Source organism: Eublepharis macularius, chromosome 7 (genome assembly GCF_028583425.1).
Source record: "Eublepharis macularius isolate TG4126 chromosome 7, MPM_Emac_v1.0, whole genome shotgun sequence".
NCBI classification, from domain to species: Eukaryota; Metazoa; Chordata; class Lepidosauria; order Squamata; family Eublepharidae; genus Eublepharis; species Eublepharis macularius.
The window spans coordinates 20629355-20653955 of NC_072796.1; the positions used below are offsets into that span (position 1 = coordinate 20629355).

General features: G+C 41.3%; 1 protein-coding gene and 1 long non-coding RNA gene across 3 annotated transcripts in view; one reads left to right on the forward strand and one right to left on the reverse strand.

Moving 5' to 3' along the window:
• Window positions 1-24601, reverse strand: part of RETREG1 (reticulophagy regulator 1) — a 55776-nt gene that overhangs the window by 19331 nt on the left and 11844 nt on the right. The window contains exon 1 of one of the 2 annotated variants that reach the window (XM_054985032.1): window positions 6775-7005. The exons of the other annotated variant lie outside the window; for it this stretch is intronic. Coding sequence (XP_054841007.1) covers window positions 6775-6809 — 35 coding nt within the window. The 5' untranslated portion in view covers window positions 6810-7005. Of the gene's footprint in view, window positions 1-6774; window positions 7006-24601 lie in introns of those variants that run through there. 2 annotated transcript variants of the gene reach the window in all.
• LOC129333404 (uncharacterized) lies at window positions 8236-11089 on the forward strand. The gene is made up of 3 exons (XR_008597420.1): window positions 8236-8342; window positions 9856-10038; window positions 11003-11089. It is a non-coding gene; the product is annotated as an uncharacterized LOC129333404 (long non-coding RNA).

Sequence of the window (24601 nt, forward strand, 5' to 3'; positions counted from 1 at the left end):
GTTTCAATGCAACTCCTTATATGAAACGAGTAAGTATCAGCTCAATGATGCTGCTGTTTCTCTCAACAGGTAAAGCCCAATGTGTGAGAACCCAAGGAGGGAGAGGTATACAACTCAAAGGGTACCTAGATACTTGAGCGCAGTTGCTGTTGGTTGCTGTTGCTAAACACTGCTGTCATAGTCTCTCTTTTGGCTTTTTCCAGGCAGCCCTCCAACCTGGGGAGGGGTCAGGATGGACCTCATTCACAGTGCAGTGCCAACCACCCACTGAGCTTACTAATGGGACAAAAACTGCAGCAATTGGTACGCATCTACTTGCTGTCCTGAGGGTTGCCAGTCACTTGTTCTAGACTGGCTGCTGCGCCACTGCGAGGTGCTTGACCGTTGTGTGATCACAGCTGGACTTGCCATGCAGTGATAAGAACAGTTCTGGATTGACTTGATCTTTAAAAACCAAGTTGAGAATGACAGATTCATTTCTAGAGATTACACTATCATACTGTTCCATATAATACCTGCTAATGATTATTTTAAAGTTAAAATGGATTTATGCAAGAATGAAAATGCTACGTTGGTGTTGTAATTTCCTAAATACCACATTGGTATTATAACAAAAAATTCACTTAGCCATCTGTTCAGTGCACCAATAATTTCCCCCCCGACTGTTCAAATATTAGTATTTTAAAAGCATCAGTTCATTCAAATCACACTTTTAAAAATGGGACTGGGTTGGAAATTTTTGCTATTCAGTTGGTAGCTGAATACCTAGAACTAAAATTGAACAACTCCCCCCACCATTTTGCCTTCATATATCACATGAAAGCAAAAATGAAAGGGCAGAACCCAAATAATCAGAACATAACAATGAGATGAACCTCAGACAGGTACCAAAGATCACATTGCCTCAATGTGTTTTGAGGAAATCTTCATCACAATTGCAAGCACTTTTATAGCAAAAAAAAAAGGGAGGGGCTTCAAAAGTATTAGGACTGACAAACAAACAGACCTTGACTAACAATGCAATTCTAAACAGAGTTACTCAAGCCTAAGCCCATTGAAATCAATGGTCTTAGACTGCAGTAACTCTGCTTCAGGATTGCACCATAAGACACCCCCAACCATTAATTGACACAGAAATTGTTTTTGCACTCCTTGAATGCAGCAGTTTAAAGCATCTCACGAATTTTAGTTGTTTCTAAATCAATGCTACACTCTTTTGAAGACTCTAGAATTCTGTTTCTTCAGAACTCAAAGAAGATGTCAAGGATATAAAAATGCGAGGGTTTTAATGTTTACCCTTCCTACTCTCTGCTTTTCCCACCATCCCTCTGAAAACATACCTGCAGTACTCAGAATGAGCAACATGAAATAGAGGTTTTTTCATTTCTTGGAATGCATTGTTTAATAAAACTAAAAACATCATGAATGCAATTCAAAGGCAACTTGAACAGTTTCAAAAAGTAACGGGGGGGGGGGCAAAAGATAATGGGGGAGAGTAATCTAATTCTAGATCGGCTTCCCTCATTGTTTTTGTCTTATTTACTAAAAGTCAAACATGCTAGATTAGATTACCTGATTTAGGTCATCATGATTTTTTAAAATGCAACATTTTCTTGAAAAATGTCGCCAATCAAATTTGACATGCAAACAGACCTTTCCAGAAAACTCACCCCAGTACTTTGATGTATTACTTCAACTGAAACCTCCATGTGAACATATTTTGAACAGAGCTGAAACTTTCTACATTTTTGTAATGAACTAGATACCCGCATATGCAAATTAGTAAATTCAAACTATTCATCTTTGATCCAGAATGCAAACTATGCTCCTTGTTCAATAATAACAATCATATAGCAACATTCCTATGCATGATCACTTCTACAATGGCTAGCAATTGGTCTTCATTTTTTTTTAAAGTAACCCCTTTTCCACTAGGCATGTTTTCAGCAAACATTTGCTATTTCATGGTTAAAATTAGTTATCTTTGGTCTATTGCGATACCAGGAGGAAACGGTCAATGGGTATGACATTTGACTAACTTAAAACCAATCTGAAATGGTATCTGATGCAGATACTGACAATTCATATTGCTTAAGGAGGCTGGCGTCCCTTAGTCTGGAAATGGTAAAACCTTCATTTTATGGTAGCTGAAGAAATGCTGCAGGCACTGAACAGGACTGGAAGGGAGTAGGAGATCAGGCCTTTATCCTTATATTAGAGCCTCCGTGTATTATCCTTTGACTGGATATGGATTAATCAGTCACAATTTCCACCCAGCTACCAGAGATGAGGCAGAAAGGAAAAAGAAAGGAGGGCCAAACTGACCAAACTGTTGCCAAACACCAACCAAAGTACCTCTTTTATTTCAGCATGCTATTCAAGTACCAATTTCCATGCTGGCAAATCAACATGCCATGCTACATATACTCATCAAATAATAGCTGAGTCACCAGACAAAACATTCCGTTTTTACCTTGTACCTATGACTAATGCCACTAATACTTCCTGGCATTTGAAATTACCAAAAGTCCAACCAGTTGTTCAATTTAAATTGTGCTCTGGATTATGCTGCCAATGTAATATGCTATGTTAGCTAAATGTACAATCTTCAGATCTCCTTAAGGCCAGGGCATTCTATGTTAGTTAAATTTAGTAAGAAAAATATGGACAGAAAGAGTATGCTTACTGCACAGTGGCAAACAAATATACTTTTAGGGGGCATTTAACCTGGCCCCTTTTTGGATGTTAGTGCTATCAAGAATTATGAAAATAAAATAAAAAGGGTATGACAATTGTGGGTTTGATAGCTATGGAGCACATGTGCTTGAGCCTGACAAACAAAATCCAAATAAGCATCTCTCTTATCCACATGAATTTTGATAATTTTCTTTTCCTGATGAATGAAAAAGGAGGAAAAATCTGCCCAAACATGATTAAAATAGATCAAGATGAACCTATTTTAATCATGGAGCAAGCGTCTAGTGGCGCCTATAAGACCAAAAAAATTAGTGGTAGGGTATGAGCTTTTGTGAGCCACAGCTCACTTCTTCAGATACTTCAAGTAAGCGAGCTGTGGCTCACAAATGCTTATACCTTACCACCAATTTTGTTAGTCTTATAGATGCTACTGGACGCTTGCTCCATGATTAAAATAGGTTCATTAGAAAGGGCCAAGAATACAACTGACTTGCAGGCCACATCCAACCAAATAAGTGCGCAGAAGAAGACTGCAGTCTAAAATATTAAATAATTAAAAATTTAACATGTTTTAACTTTCTGGTTCTGTTAAATACACAAATACCAATCTTTTGAATGCATGTGTTAAAAAGGAGTTAGCTTCAACCACAACTTCTTACAAGAATAAGCTTAATATACTCAGTGCCATGGCTCTTGTTGTATTACTCACATTCATATATGTCTAGTCAACACAGAACTTTTATTGAGATATATGTGGGTCCCTCCACTCAGCCCACTCACATTTAACTGAAGTCCACAGAAACATACCAGTTCACAAATACCTCACATTCCAGTACTGGAAAATATTTGCCTTAAATTCAATCTTGCCTTCTGGGATTACCTTGGAAATACCAGTGCTGTAAATGGTAGTTAGGCTATCACTCATTCAATCATTTTCAAGGAGCGAAGGTTTTCAGTTTCCACTTCAGCCACACTGTTATCAATGAACTTCCCATATTCCCTTTTCTGCTGAGACTCCTAAGATCTTTCAGTCAAAGATCTATTTTAGGGTTTCTCATTCTTGTACACATGGCTTGGCTTTGGACTGGTAAGGCACTCCTGATAACAGTGACCTTAAAGTATTACCTCGACTTTTGGGCCTGGTGGATGGTTGGAGGTTCCTCAAAGCCCAGATTGTTCCTTCAGAACTTTAAAAACCCCCAGTAAAAAACACCTTTGAACTTATGAGAGTAGAAATGTGGAACACAGCACCCTTGCTCGGGACTAAGAGTCCAGTCCTGCTCTGCAGACTCCTGTCCTTCTTCCAGTGCTACCATGTGCCTTTCACCTGCCTTGTATGAATATTGCTCAGGCAATTCTCTGTCAAACTTTAAAAATAAGGATAAAACAAAAGGAGAGAAGACAGTCTCAGAGGCATGTATGGCCCACACTAGTTGATGGCTATTTACCAATTTACTTCAAGCTGTACCCAATTACTGAAAGTTATGCTCTTTTAAGATTTGATTTTATTGTTTTATTCCTTGTATTTTTATTATTGTTGTAACCCACTCTGAGCTCGCTTGTGGAGAGGGCGGGCTAGAAATCAATTAATTAATTAAGTCAACAGGAACCTGTACTGAAGAAGCCTGTAGAAAGTGGCACATCCATCTAGACCCCGGTACAACCAACTGACTATATTTAACTCAGCTCAACCATTTCACTGGCACCCAGACCCCTGGAGCAGCTAGGATAAAGCAGTTAATGATAAAAGGAAGAGGAGAAGGCAGTCTCTGACTCTACACACTATGTCAGCAAGCCCAGTTAAACATGGATACGCCCAGTGTAGAAAGCGACTGTGTGTGCAGATTTTGACTTTAAAAGCAAAAGGACCGTGCGGGTGAGGAGAGGTAAACTCTTCAGCCTCTCAAGGTGTACCTTTTATAGCGAATCACTGAAACTGTGTCCGCTCCCCAGGACTCTGATACTGTCTGGAACTAAACTCAGATAGGCAAAGAGGGCCTGTGGCTACATGCAGGCAAGCCACCAGGGGGAGGGAGAGTACAGTATCCTCAGCCATCCATTTCTTTTGCTCTTAATAATGTTTTCTTCCCCTTCATTTATGATTAAAGTACCTCCAGTCTTAAGCAAACAACTCCACTACTATCTGCAGCCAGCGCAGGCAGATCCTGCAAGACCTGGGTCAATGTGCAAATGAGGGGTAGACCTGGGTGTCAAGAGTATATCACAGAAACTTCTCACTGGATGGAGCCATGAAGGGGAGGAGAAATAGAACACTACAGAGAATAGCCCAGTTGGAGGGTGGGAAACAGGGAGAGATGAACAATCACAACGTCAACCTACATGATCTAACACAAACAAATCATTCCCAGCACAAACCACTCCAGAGAAACTCTCACCAAGCCATCAAAGTAATGCCTCACGGTCACTGTTATCGAGAGTACATTAAGAATCTTTTATAAGTCAATGAGTCTTATGTATTCTTCATTCCTGCAAAAGTTTTTCTCATTGCTGAGTACCTGAAGGTACTTACTAGTTAAGACATCCACAATGTCTGATCTGGCGTAACTTGCCTTTCCTCCACGCACATTTTATTTATTTAGAAATGTCTATGTCCTAATCTGACACACCTCCCTGAGCATAAAGCATCTTAAAAGAATGACATGTAAGACAGAAGGATCATAACACAAGAACAAAGTGATTAAACTATAACTTTCCCATCTGAGATAACTGCCTCCATTTTTAAAATTTAGACAAAGAACTGAACCATCCAAAGGTATTAAAGAACAAGAAAGATCAATGGCATAGATCCAACCAGTTTTTCTAGTGGTAAAAAGGGAAGCGGAGGCCCTCTTTGACCACCAAAAAGGCTATCTGAGGATGATGGGACCTTAATAGACAGAAGCCATGTAGGATGGGGGCTGCAATAAGAAGAATTAGGTGAAATTTAGGAGGAAAGCTGGCTGGATCCAACCATATGTATAATGATGTTTCAGGTGAAGGAACAGCATATATATGTTCTGCATACCTCCATCATCGTATCTGATCATACAGTACCCTATCCAATCCCTTTGAACTCTGGAACATCAAACTCCCCTTTTTTTAAAAAACAAACAAGAATTTGCATTGTACATAATTTGATTCATAACAGATTTCTAGCATGGTGCATTGTAAGAGTTTATTTGCCCCATGAATAATGTGATTAAACCTGTGGTCTGGTTTCTCACTTTTATGATTAACAGCTCAATGTTATGCTTATACAAATCAGATGTACCATTCTATTGGATTACTTCCACCAGATATTTTGAATCAGTTCTTCAGTATTTTGCTCCATTATTTCAGTTTGGGTTTCACTGATTCTTTAATAGGATAAGCACACCAAATGGTTACATTACTCCTTCAATTCTCTCCACTGAAGAGAACAGATTTCTATCTACATATGTATGTGAAGCCTGGGAGCAAGAATTTATATTCATTATTCTGCCCAAAGAATTTATATTCATTATTCTCAGCTTTCATTCCTTGAATTTCAGAATCCATTCCAAAACGGATGGCTAATGGTTCAAAACAAAGGGCAAACAACATCGGGTCCTGTACCTCTCAACAGATTTAAGGATTTAAAGAAGAAGTAGTTACTTCTAATAATATATTTTAGATCAAGCTTTGTGGTGCAACCCAATTTAGATATAAGCAAAACATTATGTATCTGTCAATAACAGGCTACACTAGAGTTATTTATGTCTCTGACATTTCAGATCTCTCATGCTAGCAGCTCCAAAGGAGGGTAAGTGTGAGCAAGTGACTTCAGAAGTCACAGAACTTCATACAGTACTCTTAAATGAGGCACGTTTCTCATTTCCTCTCTTTCAACCTCATGAATATTCACACAGCTATTATCACATCAAAAACACTTAAGATTCATTTTCACAGAAGAAAAACAGAACAAACATCTATTTCATCTACAGGAGAGCCACAGTTAGAATTCAACTGGTGTTCATGCGCTTAAAAAGAAATAAATATAAGGGGGGGGGAGGATGGGGGGGGGAGGAAACACCACATCCCAAATTAATATCACAGTACCTTTCATTTTGCCCAAGGTCCTCCCCTTCTGACATTATAAACTTTTAAAACAGAGTTAATCCAAGGAAAATCTGTCAATCTTCCTTTGAATCTGAAGAAAACCAGTCTCTGGGTCTCTTTTAGAGGCTCCTATTAAGTCTCTCTGGTGAAGGGTATATTTACACACATCCTAAGTGTCTGCTTGTCTTGAATGAAGTTCACAGAATACTATTTTGATTGGCTCAGCCTATGAACAAACAGGTCACACCTTATTCCAAGCACTGTGACGGGCTGTTCAGTAGCGAGTGCTGTCCAGAAGCCAACACTTTTAGGATCACGTGAGCAGCTGCCACCCCATCATTAAGCTTTATTTGCTTGACCAGTTTGGAGTCTTTTTTCCTCCTCTGCCTTGGCCAGCGATGACTGGCTTATTGTTAGCCTCATTAAGAACCTGAGCAGCGGTGCATATATATATATCCACACACACACACACACACACACATTGTGTGTGTGGAGAGAGATATGTGTGGAGATATATGCACACACAGATACATACACATATATTTCATCACACACACACAATCTATCTGTCTATCTGTCTACCTACCTACCTACCTAGATCTATCTATATAAATCTCCAAATTAGCTTATATATTAGACGTTGCTAGCCACCCCTCTCAGTTATGCTGCTGGCACACACTTGTTTTTCCTCTCTACTAGCTGCTAACGATCCTGTGAGGTTACCAGATTAATAGGAAAAAATGAATGGAAGAGTCTACATATTTTCCAGGTAAAATTGGTTTCCTTCTTGCAATAGCAGCACGTGAATATCATTTCATGCTGTGTGTTCTCATTGGCGCCTGCCAAGTGAGGAAAGCCATTTCCTAACATGGTCACTTCTCTCCATGTGACAGGCAGGCAAGCTCAAGATTTGTGTTAAATAGCAGATGGCTAACACGCGGTCTTGCCATTGCAAAAGCAGGAGGTAATTTGAAAAAAAAGGAAAAGCGGGCCTAGCATGTTGAAGTGATCCACGTAAATAACTGTTGCTTAGCATTTCCAAAAAAAAAAAATCAACACAGCAGCTCAAATTATTTCACTAGGGAAAATCAAACAGGAGTCTAGCTGCAGTTTAAAGACTGACAACATTTATTCCAGCATAACACTGTGTGAGGCAGAGCTCACTCGCTTCTTCAGACGCAAGAAGTGTAAATCCATAAAGGCTGATGAATTTATATTAAACAGGAAGGAAGCAGCAGCAGGTGGGATATTACAAACAAGAGCCAAGAAAAGCAGTCATCAATCCTACTTTACCTAACATAATATCTGATCAAAGAAGGTACAGGATGAAACATAAAAAGCAGATCCAATCAGAAAGTTAGAGAGGTGTGGCCAAACTAATTAGAATCTGGTGAGGGGTGGGATATGCAAGATATTATCACCTATAGTGTGAGAGATTAAACAAGAATCCAGCAGCACCTCCAAGACTAACCACTGATTCCAGCATAAGCCGTCTTGCTGACATCTTCCCGCCCCTCTGTTGTTGACAGTCATCAGCTTTATGGATGTACACTTCCTCATCTGATGAAGTGAGTACTGACTCACAAACATTTATTCTAGAATAAATTCTGTTAGTCTTTTAGGGGGAGTCCTGTTTGATTTTGCTAGAGTAGACCTGTACAACTACCCCTCTGGAATTATGATTCACCAGTGAAAGAGCAGCTACAGAGTAGCACATTTTATACCACAGCCTCATATTAACAACCTTTATTGATTCTTGATGATATTTCTGTTACCTAGACCAGACTCATTTACTATATTTATTTATAGTCCACCTTTCTCTCTGAGACTTAAGACAAATCACACAGTGTAAGTCAATATGATCAACAGGAGGGGTCATCCAATAAACCATGCAATAGGTTTTGGATTGCAGAAATCTGAAAATAAGCAGAAATCTGAAACAAAGCATAAGCCTGTAAACTAGACACATGGCTCTGAGGGGAGATGTAGATCTGATGTAACCCCAGGTATCAAAGGATTGGGCCTGCCCTACACTACATCTAATTAGGGCATGAGGGAGATAGAGTAGGGGTTTCTGTTTCTGTTTTATTATTCCTTCCGTTCACTGTATATTTGCCTGTGTATAGTTAGAAGTTAAATAAATGAGTTTTGGAATTTACGAAGGAAGAAAGATCTTCTGTTCCACATAGTCCCCCAACTGCTTTGGCCCACTAGTAGAGGAGGGAGGTTAGGAGGCTGTCCCATCTAACCAGGATCCCATACAGGGACAGTGGTGGCAGTAACTACCTGGAGACGGGAAAGGGAGACAGACCCTTCAGATGCCTGGCCAGAAGTGAAAAGGGAGCAAGTAGGAAGAGCGGGGTCTACCAGTGGGAAGAAAGGCCCTGTTATACCACATCTTAGGCGGGACAGCCTCCTAACCTCCCTCCTCTGCTAGTGGGTCCAAGCAGTTGGGGGTCTATGTGGAACAGAAGAGATTTCTTCCTTCATAAATTCCCAAAATCATTTATTTAACTTCTAACTATACACAGGAAAATATACAGTGAATGGAAGGAATAATAAATCATAAACAGAAACCCCTACGCTATCTCCCTCTGCTTCTCTATACTCATGCCCTAATTAGATGTAGTGTAGGGCAGGCCCAATCCTTTGATACCTGGGGTTACATTAGATCCACATCTCCCCTCAGAGCCATCTCTCCCTCAACTCTTCAGCCACCAATTGTCAACTTCCAATCACATTCTACTCCAGAACTGGCCCCTCCCCTCTGCAGCCCATAGAAATGCAGAAATTACCTAGCATGAGCATACTTACAGTTACAGACAACACAAAGTAGTATAGACTTAAGTCCCCTATCCTTTTACCAAAGCATTTTTCTGCACCATTTCATTACAGTACAGCCCTAGTCGTTTCTGTAAAAAAAGCCCTCCTGAATAATTTGGTTTAGCATAGTTTGTGAAAAGCCAGAACCAATTAAAAATGGCTGTCATGTAGGCTGCGTCTAGTTGCAAAATGTTGTGAGGTTCCAACCCAGGCGTTTCTTATCATGGTAATGTTTTCTGAATGGGTGGTCCTCTGCAGACACAAAAGTGATGCCCTCACAGACTCTTCTGAAGCATTTCCTGCTCCAAGGAAAAAACAAGATGGACTCTTTGCTTTGATGAGGAGATACTTTAGAGACACAGCAAATGGGTGAAAAAAACACTCTGTGGGAGCTGCGGCACCCACAGGCACCACATGGAGGATTGCTACTCACTGATACAGGTATGGAGTAGGTTGGTATGAATAGGCATAGGTATGCACACAGAAGAAAGTGAACACAGGCCTGTTCATCCTTAGCAAGAGAGTAAAATGGAAATTTTTTATAACCTCACATAAATCAAAGTTACAAATATTTCACTACCCTTTTATCAATGTCTATCCTGGGAATAGCCAATTGTTGATTTCTAAGTGGCCACTCTTGTCTAGACCACGGGCCACTTATGCTCTGGAATAAAGTATGCCTCATCTACCAATAAAGGTTTTAGAGAATAGGCTTTAAATATTAACTATATTAAGACCAAATTGATGGTCTTTAGGGAAAGACCTCATAAATTTAAGTGAACTATAGATGGCATCTCATTAGACCACTGAAGTAACTTTAAGTATCTTGGGGTAACCTTCAGCAAAACTCTATCTTGGAGGGTTCACTTGGTGGTCACAAGATCCCCAGTTTTAAGAATCACTAGCAACAAAGACCATTGTGGGGGGGAAAATACAACGGGCAGGGTAGGCAGGCGGGCATTCCCTCCTCCTCTGTTACTGATCCCGGCTGGATGAAGGTGCGGGTGGGGGAGAGCATGGCCACCTTCTCTGTGCCGGACTGCGGCTGAGTAAAGGGGTACACACATTGCCACCTGCTCTGCACCTGATCCCAGCCAGGCAAAAGGGGACTGGCATTGCCTCCTGCTCTGCACCTGATCCCGACTGGGTGAAGGGGTGGGTGGGCATTGTCACCTGCTTCACTCTTGATCCCAGCTGGCTGAAGAGGGGGCAGGCATTGCCACCTGCTCAGCTCCTGAGCCCGGCTGGGTGAAAGTGGGGGGCAGGCATTGCCACCTACTCCACTCTTGATCCCAGCTGAGTGAAGGGAGGGCGGACATGTGTGGGACTCCAGTTCTGGATGATTTACCCCATTCCATATGATTCTGTCCACTCTACACTGAACCCAGAATGAAATTTCTTGCAGCACTTTTGAAGGACAGAGAAGCTGAGTTTCGTTCACATCATGAAGAGTGTCGTTGTTTGCTTTAGCAGCTAGGAAAATACAAGCGAAATCCACATCTGACGGGTGTCATGTTTTAACGTAAGAATTTTTACTCTTGGTTATTGTATATATCTATGATTTATGTTTTTCCTTTAATTCATTATGCTCAATTGTAATGGTCTTTGGACAGACACAATGGATGTTTTTGTACCTTTATGCAATAAAGATTTTGACATTACAAGATACATGTACTTTGGCATAATACTGCATGAACAGAACCCTCCTTTAAAAATGTAACATTAGCAGATGAAAGCTCTGTTCTTTGGAACCTGACTATAACTTTTGGGAAAACCTCCAACACTTCAATAAAATTGTGTTGGGCGCTGCTTCTGGCCTGTGGGGTGCCAGTTGGGTATCTGTGCTTTAAATAATCTAAGATATATTCAACTGTACCCATTTTGAGATAATACAGTCTTGCAAAAGAAACTTCACTAGCCTTTCTTCCTCCAAATTACTCAACAAAAGAGGCCCCAGGCCAGAAGGTGTACAGGCAGCGTAGATACTTGGGTTTTGAGCACATTTAGGATTTAACACTACAGATAAAAAGCACGTTGGGGATCAGAATGCAAGGCCTTTGGGAAATTTTCTGAAAAATGGTTCCCCACCTCCAAAAATCTTATGGATGCAAATTGGGAAAGCAGAATCCTAGGGGAAAATCAAGTTGAGGCAAGGACTTATCTAAAGGTAAGGTGGGGCCAAAGAGCAGGATGCAACTGTGGATTGGTTGACCTACTTCCTCTTTCCCAGATACTAATTTTTAGGCCACAGCAATCAACCAGCCAACACCCTTAGCCCATGAAGCACAAAATATGAGCATGCAGCTATTACCCCTCCCAATGCCACCAGCAAGGCAAAAGTCTTCAAGCAACAGCAATAAAAATATATATTCCACCTTTCTTCCAGATGAGAACTCAGGGTGGCATACAAAGGATTCCCACGTGGTCTCTCATTTGGGAACTGAGCAAACCTATTACTGCTTAGCTTCATGAAGGTCACTGCATCACGATCTTTCCAATGCTACTCTGGGGAAAAAGTGTGCCTCCATCAAGGGGCACCTAGGTCTTGATCAACCACTAGAGGAATAAGTCTTATACCCTTTCATGACTTCCCTTTGGTGTCACAGGAAACATGTGGGTCGTTACAGCTAATAATGGCTGGTGAGAATACTTCGCTCTCTGTTTGGTCTGAATCATATACATTGGAAAGTCATGTAAAGTAGTACCTGTTCTAGCAGCCTGGAAAATAACTAACATGATAGACAATCTTGGCTGTTTATCATCACTAACCCTTCTGTTGAAATGGAGCTCATGATCTTGCTTTAATGTGTCATTAGCACAAACAAGGTATAAAGAGCCCTCCTTAATGGGAAGCTTGTGTCAGGGCGAAAAAAACACTTTATGTAAATATGTATGTTCAATAATATTCCATAATGAATGCACAGAGAGAACAAGTACAAAGTTTACTAATGTAGCCCTAGGCCATAACATCAAAACAATCATACAGAATTAATAATACCCTCACAAGAGACACAATACACATATATACATACCTAAAACATTACATAAAATAAATCTTATATGATGTATAAAATAATTATTATAATTTAGCAAAAATTCTATTAGGAACAGCCAAGGCCAATTTCTTCCTTAAGCTAATTGATAAAAGGATAAAACTAGCTATCTTAAAGGTAACCTCTGGAATGGCATCAGCTAATAGAAAGTACATACAGTCCTCCTCTGCACCAGAAAAGTTAGTAAGAAATGGGTGCAAGGATTTCTTATGGATAGACTCATGATGAGGACAACGTAAGATATAGTGAACTATATTGTTTACTGCCTGTTTTAAATTGCAGGAGCAAATGCGCTGTTCCAGAGGTAGTTTTGAGAATCTACCCTGGAGATAAGCAGATGGGATGGTTTGAAAACGAGCTTGTGTAAATGCCTCTCTCAAGAAGGCATCAGAGGGATCAGCCAGATAGCAGGAGAAAAAAATAATTTTCTTGAACCAGGGGTCCCAAGGTGAAAATTTGGATAGCCCAGCATGGCTGATATCTCAAAGGGCATCCTGGGCAAAGATCCACTCATGTATATCCCCCAAATTCCAGCACTTAACTATATCCAGTGAGAGCAGAGAATACAACTGAGAAATAGTGGAGAATCATTTAGGCCACAGGTTCACGTCCTTATAGTAATGGAAACAGTAGCTTACCAGGTGATCATCAGAAATACAGAAAAGCTTCTTATAATATTTCAGTAACTTCAAATGCACTCTAGATATGACAGAGGGTAAACCAACCTCAAGTCTTAGGTAAGATGTGGGAGTTCCCTGGTGGAGGCCAAGGATTTTCCTTAAAAAGGAATTCTGAATGGTTTCTAATGGGAGTAATATTTTTGCATTCCACCCGCAGATTTCTGCCCCGTAGAGGAGCTTAGCAGTTACCTTGCCTTGGTGCACAGGAAGAAGCTTTCCCCCACTGAACAATGTCAGATGCTCTTTTTACTAATATTACTGTACTTGTAAAAAAGGGAATTTTGTCGCTTGACAACAGGTTGGAAGTGCTGCTTCCTTCACAAGGAGGAAATACAGTATTTTTTAAACTTTTTATTTAAAAAAACATAAAACAAAAAAAAACATGACATCAAAACAGAGAGGCAAGGGAAAGAATTGATAACACTAATATCAATTTTTTTCCTGTGTGTGTGTAACATTTTAAAGGAGTTGTTTTACATTCAGGTAACTTCCCCTGCTCACCAGGGAATTCCATTTCCCAACCCACAATCAACTGTGTGAACTAATCACTGATGAGAAGAAGCCGTGCAGACAGTACCCAGTCACTTGGAGCTCTGTCAACCTACAGCACAGTCACAAGGCTGGGTTAAGCAAACAATAACTCAGGCACTCCTCTCTATAAATACAATTTTCGTGCTTGGGAAAAGTCTAGCTGCGCATGAAAGACTGGAATACACCTAGTATTTGTGCAACATGGAATGAAACTTCTTTTAAATTAACATATGTTGTCTATTCTGTTTTTGATTTGTGTATGTAAAAAAAAAAAGTCCCAATTCAGTCCACAGAATCTCTGTCTAAAAGGTATCTGGGATGGAAGATATCTTCTTTGGCCTAAGATTTGGGACACTGCCAGTCAAAGTAGACAATACTAGAGTGTTGGAATCAATGGTCTGACTCAACATAAGGTAGCTTCGCATGTCCAGAAAACGTATCACGTAACTTGAATGCTGACCATTTCATTGTGGACTAACACCCTTCAGATTAGTTTCATGCTCCCTACCAAACTGCAGTCGTTTTCTGTGCTAGGCATCTTAGGTCTGAAAAGGATCAGTTCAAGGGCTTTGGAAGTTTTGGATCAATGAACAACTGTAAGGCAGAATACTGCTGCAGTTTCTAGATGCAGTTCCAAAGCAGATTAGTCTCTATCTCAGTTTGGTGTAGTGATTAAGAGCGCAGGACTCTAATCCGGAGAGCCGGGTTTGATTCCCCACTCCTCCACTTGAAGCCAGCTGGGTGATCTTGGGCTAGCCACAGCTCTCTCAGCCCCACCCACCTCACAGGGTGTTTTGTTGTAGGGATAATAGTGACATACTTTGTAAATCGCTCTGAGTGGGCATTAAGTTGTCCTGAAGGGTGGTATATAAATCGAATGTTATTATTATGTTATTATAATTTTTTTCACCACTCTACTGTAACATGTCTCCATTGTTAGTATTTCTTCCACTTTCTACCATTTTTGGTTCATTTCGCATAGTAAGTTCTATAAGTAAATTCTTCAGTGACCTGGTACTTACTATTGCATTCTATGAATGATTTATAAAAAAAGTTATCGTGAGCAGCAGCGTTCCTACTGATATTTGTTAACACGTGATGTGGAGAAGTTTCATGTGAACAGCCAGAGCTTTTCAAGGATTTGTGTGAAAGTTCTGATCCCAAAACGAAAGGGCAAGTCCATGCAGATAAGCAAAAGGTAAAGGAGCAACTCCTGCTGTATAAAGCCACAAAAATCACTGATCCTCAAAGCAAAAACTGTACCCTCATATCTGTTAGCCCCTTGGGGCCTGAACAAGAAATAAAGTGTGTGGGGTGGGGGAGAGGTTATCTTGCTGTTTACAAAAACTTCCCAGCCTACTGGACTCAGGGATGGGCTGTGGCTCAGTCAGTAGAATAGCATTTGCTTTGCATGCAGAAGGATCAGTTATGTAAGCAATGTGAAAGATCTTCACTTGGAACCCTGAAGTGCCACTGCCTGTCAGAGGAGACAATACTGACCTTGATTAGACCAACAGTCTGATTCAGTACGAGGTAGCTTCATGCCCCCCAACACCACCCCTCCATGTCTTCAACATAAACTGGTGAGATTCTCCATCACTCTCTGTTTTTCTGGCTCGCAGGCGCTCCAAATTTGGCCACTTTGGGAGTCAACACAACATTGCAAGCCTCCTCAGCCCGTGTGTAGCAAATATAGGAAATCTTATTTGTGACTGGGACCACTATTTATGTTTCCCTTCCTTAGCTGTGACAAGTGCATTAACTGCCAGGGAGCAGATCGCCTTAGGGGATTCACAATCCCTATGAGTGAGTCATAATGATCCAAGTTTTAACAAGCTAGCTACAGCTCTTTGACTCTGACATGGCTGACACCATAATACATCTCCCATTTTCAGAGTGCCTAATTTATAGTCAGAAGAAAATTTCAATCCCAGCAGCATTCTCTGCAGTTTGTGAAGGAGGACCTGTAAAACCATGAAGTAACCTCATTGTTACAACAACCATGAAACTAGGTCTTGCACCAGACAAGGATGAGGAATTCTCCCAGCACAATCAAAGGAGGAGTTTTCTGATACCCACTTCCATCGCAGCAATATACTTGGCAGTAGGACTGCTGGTCCATTAACAGAACTCAACGAAGTACATGTCTTCAAAGCTTCCAATCTTCTTTCGGAGGCACTCAATAAAGACTACGTATCAACAAATCATTGTAATGCCATCTTCCAAACCTTTGTTCATGAACATCAACTGGGCCAAATCTGAATTAGAAATACCAGGTCAGCAACCTCTTTTAAAATCTCGTACATTTTTATCCCGCCCTCCCTTCAAGGAGCTCAGAGTGATGATCCTTTCCCCATTTTATTCTCACAACTAATTTGTGAGGTAGGTTAGGCTGATAGTGACTGGCCCACGGTTACCTAGCAAGGTACATAGTAGTGTGTGTGTGTGTGGGGGGGATTTGAGCCCAGGTCTCCCAGATCCTATCCTGAAACTTTAATCATTACATACTAGTGGCTTACAAGTATAGAAGTTTTTTTTAGTTGGCACTTAACTGCTATTTAGTTGCCCTGAGAACATATGGTTAAAGCATTTCAGATGGGTAACCGTGTTGGTCTGCAGCAGAAAAGCAGGATTTGAGTCTGGTAGCACCTTAAAGACCTACATGAGGTATAAGCTTTTGAGAGTCAAAGCTTCCTTCATCAGACACAAGTAGGAATGGAGATCCCTGAGCCCTTGGCCGTCGTCACACGGGCATCTCTTCCATTAAATTTACAGCATATAGCATCCTACCTGTTATTGGCACAGTAACATTTCTTTGGGTCACCTAATGGCTCTTCACACCACCAGCTGTCCACACCGAAGCACTCTGTTCTGTTCTCTCTAACCGCGCAGAAGCAGCTCCCCCCCCCTTTTTTTATTATTCTGGCGTTTAATTCCGCTATAACGGAATAACAGCATATAAACATTCCGTTAGAGCAAAACATTATGACCCTTTTGTTTTTCCAACTTTGAAATTATATAAATAGCCCTTTGCCCACAGAAAACTCCCTGTCTGACGTGATCCCCATCGCGGAAGACTCTGCCATGGCGATTGAGTCATTTTTACTTCCGCAGAAAGTTTGCATTGTGTTATGTCGTTATGGCATTATAAGGACATAATAAAATTTTAAAAAGGGGAGTCGCAGGAAGAAATGGATTCTGGGATTGAAGGGAGGGCATAGGACGTTGCGAGGCGAAATACATCGATGTGAGGCATTCACACTGAGGCACAAAATAGCGCGACTATCAAGCACAAAGCAGAAGAGAGAAAATCGCTACAGTGTTGGAATAAGGTGGGTGTTTGCCGGGAAATAGCACCATTTTAGCGCTAAATAAAAGCCCATGTGACGACGGCCCTTATATCCCGACCAGAAGGTGGGAGGGGTGCTGCAGAGAATGGAGTCAGGATGAAAACATACAATGCAAAATGTAATCTGCTTGATTAGAGCAAACGCTTAGGGTAGGAAATGCAGAAACTTGGCAGCTGCAGTGGATAAGAATCTTATGCCCCTATTCAGCGTGAGCAATAGAGAGAACTCAAGTTCAGCACTCTTATGTTGTAATCTCTCCTTGAAGCTTCTGTTTAAGAACTAGAAAAGAGTCCCGTAGCACCTTTAAGACTAACCAACTTGGTTAGTCTTAAAGGTGCTACTGGACTCTTTTCTATTTTTGCTACTACAGACTAACACAGCTAGCTCCTCTGGATCTGTTTAAGTTTAAGAACTGCCACTCTAAGGTCAGCAATGAAATATCCTGGAAGATTAAAATGTTCTCCCACTGTGCTTTTTAATATCAGCTTTATGTTCTTTTTTTTTTTTGGTATAGCAACTGGCCTGTTTGTCTGACATACAGAGTGGAGGGGCATTGCTGACACTTGATGGCATATATAACATTGGAAGATGACAACTGAATGAACTTCAGATGGCAAAACTGGTGTTGTTGTTTCCCAATTATATCAAGTGGTACTATAATTCCAAAAACGTCTGCTGTAGATCCATGCAGGTGAGAATCTTCATCAGAGGGACCGGAAATTATGATGGCTGTCGCACAGATCGTTTGGTGTATTCAGGATGGTGACTGAGATGTATAGATATGTTTGGCAATCAATAGGGTTCTGGCATAAGGTGGTTTTTATGCTTCCATCAAATATTTGCACAGTGGTGTTTTGAAAATATTTTTTTTGTGTGGCTTGATTCATGGTCAAGTTGATGGTAAGGTGAAAGTTGCTCAAGGCTTGCTGAAATTTCTCCAGTACTTCCTTCCCATGTGTCAAGATGAAAAATGTCATTGATAAATTTCAAATATAATAGGGATCTTAGCAGCGGGAGCTGAGGAAGTGCTGCTCCAAATCAGCTGTGAAAATGTTGACACGTTGTGGTGCCATGCAGGTGCCCATGGCTGTACCACTGATCTGAAGGAATCATTACCAAATCTGAAGTAGCTGCAGGCAAGGACAAACTGCCACGGCTTGGTAGCTAGGGCAGCTGTGATGTTGTCAGAGACAGTATTTCTAAAGGTTTGTGGCACATGTTTGTGGGGGATGTTGGTGTATAAAAACTTAATATCCATGGTAGCCAACACAGTGTTACCAGGAATATTGTCAAAATATTGTATCTTTCTCAGAAAGTCTGTGGTGTCACACGCATAACAGGGGGCACTGAAGTCATAACAGGCATAACAGGGGGCACTGATAATGGAGTCCATGAATCTAGACACCCCAACAGGGATGGTGCCTATGCCTAAGACAATAGGATATCCTGGCCATTCCAGAAGGTGGAGTACTATGAATAAGATGGAATAATGTTACTCATATATTATGAAACCATGAATCTTTAAAAATGGAAAATTTCAGCCCCACAGTTCCACTTGCAGCCAGCGATTAATGCATGCAAATATCACCATGTGTGCTGCTTTCCCCTCCTTGAGAAGTTCCTTCCAATGAACCCCAGAGAAAGTTAATCCCAGGGGACATCGGTTATGCATACAGTAACAGCCATGAAGGTTGGGTGACTGCAGTAACTAAGTGAGTGAAATTCCTCTCTCCTCCTTTTGTCCATCAGGACAGCTCTGCTGGCAGAAGGAACCGGAAGAGTGTTTTTGCTCCGTTCCTCCTCACTATAGCACCCCCACCCCCAAACCCTGCATGCCTATTACTCTACACAGGCCCTGCAACCTCCAGGAGGAGAAAAGGCAAAAGTCAGGGAAGATCTATGATCACCAGCTTTTTCTTCCGACAGTTCACTGCACCTAGCCTGGTACTATGGGTAGCTTAAGAACATCCTATTTTATACATCCAAGGTATTTTTACTGCCAAGTTCCCAGAGAGCTTACTTGCTGTATAAGCAAGCCACCTTTCAACATAATCTGCCTCAGTGCCTAGCAGCATATTTGAAAATTCTCCTAGCCTAATCAAAATAGTTAGTTTAATGGCGAAAGGACAAGGAAAAAAAGCATTCTTATAATAAACATGTAGACACCTGCAAGAAGTCACACTGGGGGAGGAAAGAGCAGGATTTGAGTTCAGTGGCACCTCGAGACCAACAAGATTTTCAGAGCATAAGCTTTCAAGAGTCAGAGCTCCCTTCTTCAGACAAAACAGGAATGGCGATCTCTGAGCCTTCATATCCCAGCCAAAGGTGGGTGGAGTGTTACCAGAGACGGCATCAGGACGTCAAGGTACAATGCAGCATGATTAGATGGAAAGGGTATTATCAAGAGAAGATGCTGAGCCATCTTCTCTTGATAACACAGCTCGATTTAGGGCAGAAATTAGCATCTGTAGTGAGATAAGAATTCTAAATCTCTGTTCAGCCCCTGGGGGTAGGGTGGGTCCATTGTTCTGAATTCGTGAAGGAACTCCATTTCAGCAATCTCACACTGTAATCTTCCCTTAAAGTTTCTCTGTTTGAAGATAGCCACTTTTAGGCCAGCAATGGAATGTACTGGAAGACTAAAATATTTTCCTACTTTTTTTTTAGTGTTATGACTTCTAATGTCAGATTTATGTCCATTTATTCTTTTGACCTGCTTGTCCAATGTAGAGTAGCATTGCTGATTCTTAATAGCATGTATTAATATTGGAAAATGAGAGGGAGGGAAGTCACTGCTGCCGCCACCACCTCTTACTCAGCAGCACTACTGCTTGCCTAATTTCTTTACCTATCCCAATGGATGAGGAAGGGAGAAGGGAGAATGTGACATCACCACTTTCTCTTCCTCCTTGCAGCTGATGCCACTGCCACTTGCCTGTCTTTTCTCCCAAATGGGGGATGGGGACGAGAGGAGGGAAAAAGAAGCAGAAGCAGCCACATCTCCCCTTCCTTCCTTCTGTATGTCTGACATCTGTCCTTGGTGCGGGGTGGGGAAGGAAGAAGAATGCAGCAGCAGCAGCACTGCCACCTTCTTGAAGCAGCTGTTGCTGTCTTGGCACCTGCCCAGCTTCTTCTGTACCTTTCCTCTGTGGCTGCAGCTGCTGCCACCAGCTATCTTCTTCCCTCCTCACTGACTGGCCCCACCTTGCTTATTCTCCTTTCCCCCCTACTGGCAGCCATCTTCAGTGCTGCCTGCCCCTAGCAATATTTATTGGGGTTGCCACAAAAATGGCAGCTGAGATCCTACAATATTATATTGTAAGATATCCTTTTCCTTTACACTGGTTGCATAAGTGTAGACCACTTTTCCAGTTCTGGAGGTCCATACTCCTATTTTTTCATGCTGGGGAGGGACAAGGCAAAAGTGTGAAGCAGAGGTTGCACTGTTCACATCAGATCAGCCAACATGCCTGATCCAGAAGTTTCATCAGATCAAACATTAACACCTGCTATTCTGGCCTTCTGAGGCAAAAGTCTGCCTCTGTTGTTTCCTCCCTTTGAGAGCAGTACACAGGCTGAATCTCCATCCCTCAGGCGACCAGTTACTTATCTGCAGGTTTAAAAACTAATATCATTAGATTTAATCTTTTCTTGTAGGTGTTGTATCTGCTGCTCTTTTTACCATCCACTGGAACACAACCCACTTCTTCTTCAAACAAGTCTTCTGCAACCTCAATGTTAAAAAGGAGTCTTGACCATGCTGTATCTCAATGCCATTGCTTCCCTACCAAGAAGATTCTATGCAACCCTATTTAATCAAAAATATCTTTTCAGAGGCTTTGGCTATTCTCCCACAGTCCTCAGAAATAAAGCTGAACATGGAATGGGTGTGGGGGGGGAGTGAGTGTGTTTAGAAGCAGTCTCCACATTAGAACCTCCAATTCTAATGTTCAGTCATTCAAAGAACAAGTATTCAGAGCAGCACCTAGCCATTTGCTTGCTCTCATCTTAAAAACAAACAGTCACAAATAAAGACAGTACAATTTATAGCAAGAATGGTGAGGGTTTGGTTGTGGGGGTTATGGAACAGCAGAGTGAATGTTGAGTCGCAAAACAGCATCCCTTCAGCAAGTGAAGCCATGAACGCTGGTGCTAAATCACTGAGTGTAGAACTCCAAGCAGTTTTCAAGACTTCAGTACCATTTATCACAAGATTACTACAGAGGCAGACTGTGCTTCATGTACCATTAATAAACAGTGTATTAATGTATTAACAGAGTATCGATATTACTCAACAGTATTTAATACCAATGAGTTACACAACACTGGCGGTCCATGGGGGCGGGGAAGGTGACTTTACTTCAGAATTTACTACAGCTCTCTTATTTAAGCCTCTAAAAATCTATTTACGTTTGCATTGCTGGTTGAATGTTTTTTTGGACGATGTGATTTCTTAAATCATCTGACAGGATGGCTTTTTATATTTAAGTCCACAAGAGCACATTTTGGGTGATCCTAATGTACACTGTTCGCCACTAAATAAAACAAACAGATCTAAGTCTTCTTCCTTCAGGATTATTTTATGTAAGCTATTTTACACATTTACTAAACAAAAGCTGCTTCTTACTGTTAGAGAAGGGCCATAAGCGTTCCATACATTTTGGAAACACAGAGGCTGTCCTTACTACAAAATATTCAAAAAAAAAAAAAGAGTGGGATATTCAAAACAGTATTTTACTTGAGGATTACACAATAAATTGGAAAGAGAATTCCTCATGAGGTAAGAATTTGAACCATCTGTCAAGGTCTCCAGTAACTCAAAGTAATGTGCATATTCCTCTGCATCTGGTTTTAAGAAGGGAAGGAAAACAGGCACCAGGGAGCTCCAATGATAAGAGCTAAAGGAGGGACAGAAGCCGGCGTCTGCAGAAGATTACGGTATCCCGCACGCTAGAAGCAGAAACCCCACCCCAGTGTTTAAAGTTGCAACTGATTTTCAGTACATAAACACACAGGAGTCTCTCCTGTTTACTAGGCAGATCAACTCACAGAAAATATGTTGCAACATTGTTTCCTAGTAGAGCTGAATAAAGCACCAAGCTGCAAACGGTCTGGGTGTGTTGAAATGCTTCAAAGCAAACAAACATGTTATTCTGATGATGCGTTCACATGCTATGATCAAGCCAAGCCAGGACATTCCTGCCTTAAGTTACTGACTAATCAGACGGGGTGATGGGAAGCACACCCTCCTGCTGGCGTCACAACCCGGATGTTGTGCACACGGCACACTGTTGCTTCGGCTGCTCCAAGTTCTTGTGCCTTCTGTAAATAATTCCCACAGAGAGTGTTTTGTAATCCAATGCTTGTGTTTAGCAAACCAGGATACAAGTAAAGGTCACACTCTCCAGTAAAGACCGGGCTGGGCTCCACCCCGCCCCCCCCCGCACTTCACAACCTTCAGTCTGCTCTGACTCTCACACTTCTACATACTCTCACGCTATTACATACTGCCCGCCACATAACAACTGCTGAATGTCAACCAAGTCAATCAAACAAAAAGAAACCTTCTCCTCCTTTAAAGAGTACCGTGATTTAAAAAGCTATAAAAGTGAACCAGCTGCTTCATTTATAAACACCATCAGGCCCTACAAACAGACAATGTGGATTTGGGGAGGGGGCACTAGGGCCAAAAGATTGCCTACCTTAGACTTTATAAAGCTTGTGGTTAAATCTCAGATGGACCCAACAGGGTGACAGAATTGAACTTCCAGTGATCATAAGGCAGAGCTTTGGAAAGTGGAATTATGTAGAACAAAACAACAACAACAGTAACACCGTTTAATTTGCATCATGTAAATGCATCACAGAATTCTTGACGGATAATTTAGTATACCTGATGTAAGATTTTGATTTAGTTCATTAATGCAAATACAAGCAGCCGTACCCTTGAACCACTCGCAACGCTGTGTATCTTTGATTCTCTGCCATGCTTAATCTGAAGCATATATAAGAAAGTACAAAATAGGATGCATAAATAATTTCATTCTTTAAATATAAAATTGCCCACATAAGGCAAAATAATGTTGATGTTTTTAAAGCCACAAGAGGACTTAATGCTGGGCTATTTTCCCTACAGCATTAGCACAGGACACAATATGCCTTATGCAAACATGCTCTACTGCCCTCTACAGGATCATAACACAAACTTTTAAGAATCAGAGGAAGGGAACATGAAAGATACATATACAGCTTAGTCAACAATACACACTGACAAACTCAAAAAGGCAAACGACCACAGAAAGCAAGTAAGGGGCATACAAGAGACAGGAAATCATTTTGTGACCCCCTTTCACAATGCCACCCACCATAAACCTCCTGGCACAGGTTCGGGGTTTACAGGAAGTTAAGGACAGTCATAATATGCCACCTGTCTAGTTCTAATGATCAGACAGGTAGCTCTGACCCATATCCATCTCTTGTCTTCCCAGGGGCTTTACCAGACAGGCAGACAGCTCCCTATATTCATAACTCCTCACCCAGCTACTCCCCGGGGCTACCTGGGTTAGAGGACTCAGTGTTTACTTTCTGCATATGCTGCCACAATTTATCAGGCCCACTGGTTGCAGTCAGAATGCCTGCTGTGTGTGTGTGTGTGTGTGTGTGTGTGTGTGTGTGGTACTTCCCCTCAGCCAACCACTTCAAGCCAGACAGGGTTAAAACAGAAACAAGATTAAATTTTATTTACAAGATAGATACATAGAGCACTGGAGTGAATTATTCAAACACACAGATTCGCCATTGTTAAGAGTCGAACTTACAACCCCACGCTCTTATAAAACTGGATGGTTACAATGTGTGTGAACAGATGTCCACAGCCAGCTATATCTTTGCTGCTCCTCAAAAGCTCCAAATCCGTCTCCTCCACTAACTGCCTTAATGGAGTTCAATTGATTCAAGCCACAGCATTCTGTTGGCTCTCACTGGCTGTTCCCCAGGGAAAGGTGGTGCTGAAACTAGACCTGTCTGTCACACACCTCTGATCCCCAAAGTGTCTGATGATAGGTTCTTGCAAACTGTCATGGTTCCATCAGTTCAAAAGAACAGAATGCAAAGAGCTGGTTTCTCTCCTCCAGGCTCAAATTAATTGCTATTTTTTAATTCAACTTTGATGCTAATAGTTGGTGGTACAGTATTTAAAAATCTATTTGTAACGATGTTTGAGGGAGTTCAAGAAAGATAAGGAGGACTGCTCCTCATCCAGTTACTCTGCTTATTTCTTCAACTACAGCTAAATCCCTTCAAGTTCCTAAAATACATTTCCCACACAAAGAGATTCTGACCAATGACAAAATGCTTGAGCAGTTGGTGACTTTGAAAGAAAAAAAAAGAG